The 9,432-nt window shown below is 47.2% G+C and overlaps 1 protein-coding gene across 1 annotated transcript; it reads left to right on the top strand.

Moving 5' to 3' along the window:
- Positions 1-1,523: 1,523 nt before the first annotated feature.
- Positions 1,524-7,666, top strand: C8A (complement C8 alpha chain). The gene is made up of 4 exons (XM_057386715.1): positions 1,524-1,672; positions 2,591-2,748; positions 4,803-5,025; positions 6,889-7,666. Exons 1-4 carry the CDS (start codon positions 1,603-1,605, stop codon positions 7,038-7,040), a joined length of 603 nt encoding a protein of 200 aa, XP_057242698.1. The 5' UTR covers positions 1,524-1,602; the 3' UTR covers positions 7,041-7,666.
- Positions 7,667-9,432: the final 1,766 nt, after the last annotated feature.

Here is a 9,432-nt window from a genome sequence, read left to right as displayed (position 1 = left end):
GGTATCGACAGGCCCTGGCTGAACGTAATTACACAACGGGAGCCGTGGCAAATCAATTAATCAGGGTGTTCCTCAAGTTTAATTTTATGGCACTCCAGCACCGAGATAAGCCATCGCTCGTGCTGCTTTGGGTGGATGAACTTTACCCACTGTGTTTACAACAGTTGAACAGTTTAGCGCAAGTAATCGAGCACTACATGTTTAATTCTTTGTGAGGGCCTGGTTCTGCAGGGACCAGCACTTCAAAGGGGCCTGTGGGAAAGAAAGGTTTTTATCAGGGCCTGTTGTGGTAGGACAAGGAATAAAGGAGAAATTTTTTACTGTGAGGTTGGTGAAACTCTGGCCCAAGTTGCCCAGAGAGGGGGTGGCTGTTCTGTCTCTGGAATCAATTCCAGGTTGGATGTGGCTCTGAGCAAAGCCTGGCTGAAGCTGCCTCTGCCCACATGGCCTTTAAAGGTTTCTTCCAACCCAAACCACTCCATGATGCCACAAAGCCAAAGCTGTGAGTGTTTGAGCAGTGTTTTAAGCACAGACACAGCTCCCCAGAGCTGAGGTGAGGCAGTCCAACCCTGCTCCAGGCTGGGCAAAGGCAGAGATTCAACCCTCAGGCCATTAAACCACAGCACACATTAAACCATCCCCCTGACCTCTATTCTTCCTTTCACCGCCGTGGCATTGACCACCAGGCTCCTCTGTAAAACACTTTGAGTTCCTCTGACAAAAAGAGCGACATAAAAGTTACCAGTTCCTCACAACACCCGCATTTACCAAAATCAATGGGCTTTTCAACTGCTGCAGAAGATGGCCTTGTATTTGCAGTGCTCACATAAAACCAGGCTGTGTGAAATATGCACATTGCTTACCTTGGTGAAACCACCTCGTTAGTCCCCTTCTCCCCTCTGCAGTCGCTTCATGGGTCTCCAGTTAGATATTTTTGTGATGTATGTGGTGGTGGTGGTGGCACAGCAAGGCAGGAAAGTTCTGGCAGCTCTCAGCACACAGACCTTTTCCAAGGTACTGCTCAAGGTGCTGCTTAAGCCATCAATAGGTGGGTCAGATCCTAAATTTAGGAAAATTAGTGAGGATCTATTGATTTCAGCTGCTTTTCCCTAGTTACGGGTTAGCCATACGGGTTAGCCCATAAGAAAATATAAAGGTTTGTTGTTGAATAGATCGAACAGGACAAATGTGCCTGAAGACTTGTGTTAAAGATTTTTACTTTCTTCTAGTGTATTCCAAGGGAACAATTTTTACACCTATGATATAATAGACCCAATATAACTCAATAAAATATTGGGGTTTTCACTGTCCTCTGCCTGGAATAGCTCTTGACTTCGAAATACAAGCCACAAAAATTTTTCTTTTTTAATTTTTTTATTTTTTTAGTTTTTAAAAATTTTTTTTAAATTTTTAAATTTTTTTTTAAATAAAAAATAATTTTTTAAAAAAAATCTTTTCTTCAAAGACAGAAAAAATGATGCAGGAAAATGAACACCCTTCCACAGGAGTCACTGAATTTACCTGGCTGCTTTCTGCTTTGCAGGTGTCACCTCTGAGGAGGTAAGCAGCTGCCTTGGGCTGTCCATTGGCGTTTCATTCAGCATGAGGCAGCTGGGGCTGGGTGTCTCTACCTCAACCTCGGACTGCAAACAGGGAGGGTTCCTGAAAACAGGTATGGCAGCAGGGCAGGGGCTGCTGAGACACCTTGGGACACTTCTGTTGGTCACTTGGACATGGAGATGCTGAGGCACCTTGGGACACTTCTGTTGGTCACTTGGGCATGGAGATGCTGAGACACCTTGAGACACTTCTGTTGGTCACTTGGGCAGGGACTGCTGAGACACCTTGGGACACTTCTGTTGGTCACTTGGGCAGGGGCTGCTGAGGCACCTGGGGACACTTCTGTTGTCACTTGGGCATGGAGATGCTGAGACACCTTGGGACACTTCTGTTGTCACTTGGGCATGGGGATGCTGAGGCACCTGGGGACACTTCTGTTGGTCACTTGGGCATGGAGATTCGAGCAGGGTCACGTGAGGGAGGCAGCTCTGGTGCCATCCCTGAGGCAAGGAGACACCACGGAAATTTTGGGTCTGAGTCTCCAGGAGTACTGATTCATCTTGAAAGAGCAGGAATTGATGTGGCAATGCCTGGATTGGAAACAGGCTGTGGGGTGGCTGAAGGCTGCAGTCCATTGCAGTGACAGATTGGGCATGCACGGCAATTTAAAAAAGTCAAAATTGACTATAAAAAGTACTCAGAGAGGGGACAGAACCCCAGATTTGTACATTTCATAACAAGATACAGATCTCAGTGTGATCTATAGCCCATGTCCCACCCAGAAACCAAGGCTGGAGGAGTGCAGGCCCTTCAGGTCTTATCAGCTTAGAGGATTTGGGATGCTCAGCTTGTCAGCTCTTGATAAGGTGTCAGGGCTCACCCCACAAGCAGAGAACACCGAGCTGCCATCGATCCCAGCAGGCAGCTCCCTGATAGCCCCCTGCACGACTGATCTCACCTCCACTTAGCAGTTTCTGGAGTCTGTGTGCAAACAGCAGCTGAATAACGCTTGTGCAATTCAACTTCCCAGATCCTGAGAGCCACAGCGCAATTGTGGAAGACATTATTCCCCGGATTAAAGGGGGAGACACCAGCTACAGCGAAGGGCTCCTGAACAGCTGGGATGGCAAAATGTACCGTCAGTGGGGAAGGTCGTTAAAATATAATCCTGCTGTTATTGATTTCCAGGTAAGGCTTTTCTGCAGTTGGAGAAACTCTGAGGAATGAGAGTGTAGTCGAGCAGATCATTCCGTATTTTGATTGTGATCCCATCACAGAACAAGATTAAATGTAATGGGCCGCTGCTCTGGTAACCTCTTATTCATTCCACAATGGGGAGAACAACATGTCCCACTGAGTGCATCTGCAGGGAGACTGACGAGGAGCTTAATGCTGGATTAGTGCCAGGTTAAGTTTCTGATGGGTTCCCCAACAGCTTCACAATGAATTGCAGGTGCATTCATCCCTGTTATTCTCCCTGCTGCCCACCCTCCTGGATAAGCAGGGGACTCCCAGGGGGCTGGGGAAGGTTTTTTGTTTTCCCCAGCCCAATAAAGGCTCTGCATAGACAGCCCCCACCCGTGAGTTCTCCGAGCAGGGAGCTCCTGGCTGCTTTGTCAGGTGGGTCCTATCTTTCTCCACACTCCAAAAAGAGGGCTTGTGGCCATAAAAATCAGCAAGGCTCTGCTCTCCCTTTTGTTTCACTGGATGCCCCATAAAATGGGAAGATCACAGAAGCATCTTATGTGGCTTCTGAGGCAGGGAGGAGGTGCAAGCAGAGRGGRTGGAAAGGGATGGAAAAGAGCATTCCTATGGACAAATAACCCTGGGCAGAGTGGGCAGAGGCATGAGGGGGTGGCCACAACTCCTCAGCTGTGGTCAGCAGGACCACAAGCACCCCCAGATCACCGATCTGCTCCAAGAGCAGCTGTGGTGTGCAGGGGAAGGAGCTCCATCACTGCAGGGATACGCTGCCATTTCTATCCCTCTTGTCTTCATCTGAAAGCTCTGACAGGGAGTGGGAGAAGGGAAAATGGATTTGGGAATTATCTGTGTTATTGGCAGGGCAAGAAGGACTGTGCAAACCTTCCCAGGCAGCACCTCAGTGTCGGGGAGATCTGATAACACAGGAGTGCTTTCAGTTCCAGCTGCAGGTTATTCACCTTTTTGCACAAGTTCCCATCAATTCTGGGCAGAATTTCCCCCAGTTTTCCAGTAAACCACGCACTGACCTCTCTGTTGGCTGCCCCACAGCTGAGCAGTCATCCCATAACCAGAGTGGCCGATAAGAGCTCGTGTCCACTGCAGCAGCTTTTATCTGCAGCTCCCTCCATTTGTTGAACAGACTTGTGCAAATTTGCCTAAGAGCTCTTCCCAAAGCCTGGCTGATCCTGATCCTCCCCATGAACCACTCTCACTGCTTTGCACAGTGAGCTGACACTCTGCTCTTCTCTGGAAACAATTCCCAGCCCAGACAGGGAGTGTTTGCACAGGTGCATCAATGGAAAAATAAATAAAAATAAGTGTCCTCAGACAGCTCTGAGTGTTTAGCTTTAATACTAATTTGGATATTAAAACCAGTGGCTCAAGTTTTAATTACAGTTCCCAAACTGGCCTATTTTTGCTGACTGCTGTGTAGGAACTGGATTTTGCTGCTGGAAAATGTGATGAGTGAATTACATCCCCAAAAGCTGTAGATGACAGTATTATTTCACTCCATCAAAGGGTAAAATATATATAAGCAAAAATCCTCATCCTCAGCATTTACTGGATATTTTACAATCTGGCCACTGCAAGTGATAGGGCGGCAATAAATTTTGATGATACTCTCTGTCCAAAGCTCTTACCAAAACATTTTCTTCAAAAAGGCAAAAAGCATGAAAGAATCTCAGGGGTTGTGACAGCACTAAGAAATCAGGAAAAAAAAAAAAAACCCAAAAATGAAAAACGAAAAAACGGGCTTACTGGGGTGTTTTAATTTATCATTCGAATCTATTCTAAACTCCACAGCATGTCCAGAAAAGCCAATCCCACACAAACCTCCAAGATGAGGAAGGTTTTGGAACGGTGGTTTCTCACTGGGGCAGCAACACATTTGCATGATGTGCATGCAGCTGTCGAGGAAGACAAATGAGTTTTTCCCCGAGTCCTGAATTTATCCAGCGGTGTCAGGGCACCCCAGTCGATGCCCAGCTGAAATTGTTTCCACTCTATCCACCTCTATCCATCTCCATCCTCCGCAGCTGGAGCCCATCCATGAAATCCTCCGCAGGAGCGACCTCGCCCACATGGAAACCAAACGGCAGCACCTGAAGCGAGCCCTGGATGAATTCCTGGAAGAATTCAACTCCTGTCGCTGTGGAGGGTGCCTGAATAATGGGGAGCCCATGCTGGTGGGGGACATCTGCTCCTGCCAGTGCCGTCCTGGCTACAGGGGCCCCGCCTGCGAGCAGACTCAGCGCCCAGGTGAGAGCCCAGGGGGCAGCAGGGGAGGGGGAAGGAGCAAAGGGGAGAAATTTCCTCCTCCACGTGGCTAAAAAACAGTTCCTGGTATCCGCACATCAGTCCCACCTTCAATTCTGTTTTAATTGCTGTGGTATCCCAAGGAGCTCTGCAAGAGACTGAGGTCAGCAGCTCAGGACAGAGGGGAATGGATTTAAATGGAAAAAGAGAAGGTTAGATTAGAGATAAAGAAGAAATTCTTCTCTGTGAGGCTGGGGAGGCCCTGGCACAGGCTGCCCCATCCCTGGAAGTGTCCAAGGCCAGGCTGGATAGGGTTTGAAGCACCCTGGAATAGTGGAATGTGTCCCTGTCCACAGCACGGGGTTGGAATGGGATGTTGCCTTCCAACCCAAGCCATTCTACGATTCTGTGATTATTTATAAACAGAGTAGTGGAAATGAGGGTGTGTTTAATTGCTGGATAAATCCATGAAACAAGTCAGAGGGCTTGTGGCATCCCACCAAGAATGGCTGCTCCAAGGGGGAGAGCACAAACCTCATGGGGTAGGAAGCAATGGGAAGGGGAAAGGCTCAGGTGAAGCAACTGGTCAAACAACATAAATGCTCCTTTAGTAAAAGATTGCCACATTTCCAGATTTCCCAGGATGCATTTTGACTAGAGGGAAGTGTCTGTTTTGAGAAAAAATATGTTTTTCTGAAGTGACAGGCTTATATTTATGTTTTCTTTGTCACTTTCTATACTATCCTAAAAAGTTAAGTGGGTAGCAAAAACAGCCGGAACAGGCTCTTTCATTTCCAAAAAGAAGTTGCAGCTCTCTCTGGATATTTTTGTCCTGATTCATGATTAAAAAAAAAAAAAAAAAAATCTAAATCTCAGCACACAAAGCTGGCAGAAAAATCCATCTTCAGAGCAGCTCCACCAGGCAGAGCTCCAGTCCTTCAACCGTGGGCTCATCACTGGGGCCTCACCAGCAGAAAATCAAAGCTGTGATGAAAAAAGGAGTTGGAGCAGAGCTAGAGATAGTTTGTGAAGCTGAATGCTGAAGCTTTGCTTCAGTGACTGCAAAGCAGGTTTCTTTAAAAAGCTCAGATTCCTTAAGGTGTCTCCAAATCTCAAGAATTCGCTTGGCAACTCAGGACCTGCCTGCACTCCTTGATTTTAACAACAGCGGGGACAAGCACCCTTCTAACTTGTAAGCAATTCTTTTCTTTCAGTTTTTTCAGTCCCAAAACTCATTTAAAACCCAACTAAATTTTTATTTATTTTTTAATAAAGCATCATGTTCCAGCAGATGGAAAGCCCAGCTTTCCCAGCCAGCACTAAGTAAGAGCACACACATCCATTTGTGCTGTCTGGATTAATAAAGTGCCCAAGCCAGGCATGAAGGCCAGATGAGTAAATAAAAAACGACAGTAAATGACAGCCATCAAGCATTCCCATCATTCAGGAGCACCGCCATAATCCATAGTATCGACCGCTCCTGACAACTCAGTCTGTACTGTAATGAAAAAGCTTTGAAATGACCCATCTCCAAAAGGACTTTTCACAACGTCCCCACCACGTTAGGGGACTTTTGTCCCTCTGCCTTGCTCAGAGGTGAGAGAGTTGCTGCAGAGAGAGCTGTCAGCTGCCCCTTGGGAAAGGAAAACCAAGGCACAGGCTCTCAAATGAGAAGAAAAATAAACAGTTGTTGGTGTTTCGGTGTTTGGGGTGATGATGTTTTATCCACCCTGGCTTTGAAGTGCCTTGATCTCAACAGCCTGTGCATGGCTGGGATAGAGCAGGAAGTCCATGACCCGAGAGCTGCCAGCCAGAGCTGAAGCTCCTCTTTTTGTTTGTTTTTTCCTTTCTTTTCTGTGTCCCCAGCTGCTGAGATGGACGGGCACTGGAGCTGCTGGTCGGGCTGGTCCCCGTGCCAGGCGGGGACATCGCGGCGCAGCCGGGAGTGCTCCAACCCGGCCCCACAGAACGGGGGACAGCCCTGTGCTGGGAGGAACGTCCAGACCAGAGCCTGCTGAAACCCCAAAGTGCCTGGAGAAGGGTGGTTTGGAACCTGGGCTGGGCTATAAATACTCCAGGTATGCAATGGAATCACCACCGGGAGAAATAATTGAGTGGTGGTGATGCGTTTCTGTACGTGCCAGATTTGCTGTGTAAAATCTGAGTGACTGCTCCGGTGGTTTTGGGATAGAAGCCACATCAGATGGGGTGGGAGCCCCACTAGTGCCCAGCACCACTGCTGCAGCACAAGGGATGACAGGGAATCCACCCAAAGGAGGTGCCTTTTCTGCTGGGTGACCACAGGGCTGCAGCCAGTCATAAAAAAAAAAAAAAAATTTATTTTATTTGAATGAAATAAATTCACTGCGAGTGTTTACACAACTGAGCCTGACTCTCGGGAAGTTTATGGATTTCCCTTTGGGAAACACACGGAAAGCTCACGATCTTTGCGTTCCCGTGCAGTTGGTATTGACATATGTACCACGAAACTTTTGTGAGTTGGCACTGTCAGATTTGTGAGTCCAGCATATTGGCCAGGGCTGCATTTGCAGCAAAGCCATATGCTGCTCTGCGTGGAGAAAGCCTTCAGCCCAAAGATGCCGAAGCATCTTCGCAAAATGTGAGCCCAAAGCCCCGAGGAATTTCAAATAAATAAATAAAGTAATAAATAGAGAGGCTTGAAGGCGTTCGCTCGGCAGAGGATGTTCACACACGAGCGAAGGCTTTTCCTCCGTAAGATCAGTGATGAATTGACTATTAGCACGCAGGCATTTTATCTCACAGGCACACAGAGCCTGAGAAGATGCTAACAGGCTGCTTGATTTAAGGGGCTTTTTTGAATGTAGGACGTAAATCTCAGCACAAGAATGCACACGGTATTGAACTGTGTCCAGAGACTGCAGTGAGAGCCTGCAGCTCCCTTTCCTTAATGAACTGCCACGAAAAAAAAAAACCAACCAAACAAAACTGGGATGGACGGGAGGCGAATGGCACTTCATTTCACTGAGCTTTTCATCACGAGGGGAGAAGGGGGGAAAAAAAAACCCTGAGAAGGAATCAGGCATTATGAACAACAACAGCACCAAAACCTCAAAGCACAAAGCGGCCCTTCTGCAGACATTTGAATGGAAAGAGGGAGTAGAAAGGAATCGAGGTTTAGTGAAAGAAATTGCTCAGGTGCTTGGAAATGCTTGTTTTTCAACTGTGTGTCGGTGGGGATTTACAGGCTGACACTCAGCTGATGTAAATCAGTGTTGCTCCATCGCTGCTGCTGATTTATGGCACCTGAAGAGTTGGCCCCATATTTTTTTTTGTGGGCATGTTTGCCAAAGGCCGATTTTTTCACCGCTTTCCTTTTTGCTTGTAAATGAAACTACGGGCTGAAAACAACAAACCATGCTGTCTCAAACCCTGAGATGGATTGCTGTGTGAAAAAATCCCTTTGCTGAGGGGCAAAGCTGTGGCCTTTTGGCCAACTTTGCTATTCCAGGTGAAGGAGCTGTTCACCCAGAGAGGAATATGCTCCCAAGGGCTCGAATCTGATGCCTTCTGTGCAAGGAAAATGCAGCAGCATGGAGCACCCATGGATTGGTGTGACAGACATCCCAGAGGAATATGGAATGTAGGATCACATCAGGGGATTTAAGGAATGCTGTTTGATACTGGGATGGCAGGGAATGTGGAAACACCAAGGGCCAGTTGGGCTCTGACAAATTCTTACCTTTACATTGACTGCTTAGGAGTCAGGAAAACGCCTGTAAATGCAAATAAATGAGTATGAAGTCACCTCAGTCGGAAAGCCAAGTACATTTCTTTTTTTGACCACAGGGGAGAAATTAATGACCAGAAAGATCTGATGCCTTGGAGGCTGGGAAAGGATGGGGCCTGCAGGAAGGCAAGCTGCACCCTCAGCTTTCAGAGCTGTTTCTAGAAGGATAAATCACTGAAGAGCCAAAAAAAAAAAAAAAAAAAAAAATCCAAGTGATTAAAGAAACTGCATGCAAAATGCCACCATGAAACATGTAAGAGCAGAAAAGCTGTGTTTTACCTGCAATTGTTCCTTCTCATCATTCACCTTACAGCCCAAGGCACTGAGAAAACCCAAAGGCTTCCTTTAAACACCAAAGGCAGGTGGGAAGTGCCCCTCCAGCCCCCTGCCACCCCCAGGGCTCAAATCTCCACATGCTGAAACCCAGGAGCAGCAAAGCTGAAGTCAGAAAAAATGAAGAAGCTGCCTGTAAGGTCTGGGGAAAAAAAACCCAAAAAAACAAAAAAAAACCCCCTCCAAACCAAGAAAAGATTATGAGCAATTACACATTTACAATGGCAGTGGAAGAAGCTAATATATCTCGTGCTGAAGTGGGCAACAGGAGAGTTGTGCAAGATGAGATAAGCAGCAAAAACGTACGT

This window comes from Malurus melanocephalus, unplaced genomic scaffold (genome assembly GCF_030028575.1).
Source record: "Malurus melanocephalus ecotype Western Australia unplaced genomic scaffold, MMel_1.1 scaffold_1037, whole genome shotgun sequence".
Lineage (NCBI taxonomy): Eukaryota > Metazoa > Chordata > Aves > Passeriformes > Maluridae > Malurus > Malurus melanocephalus.
The sequence above is the reverse complement of the archived record's forward strand: the minus strand, read 5'-3'. Positions and strand labels throughout refer to the sequence as shown.

Excerpts from the sequence above, each read along its gene's own strand:
- C8A (XM_057386715.1), top strand. The coding sequence starts at position 1,603 with ATGAGGCAGCTGGGGCTGGGTGTCTCTACCTCAACCTCGGACTGCAAA. Across the intron at positions 2,749-4,802 it reads CTGCTGTTATTGATTTCCAG|CTGGAGCCCATCCATGAAAT; the intron begins GTAAGGCTTTTC and ends CATCCTCCGCAG. Across the intron at positions 5,026-6,888 it reads CGAGCAGACTCAGCGCCCAG|CTGCTGAGATGGACGGGCAC; the intron begins GTGAGAGCCCAG and ends CTGTGTCCCCAG.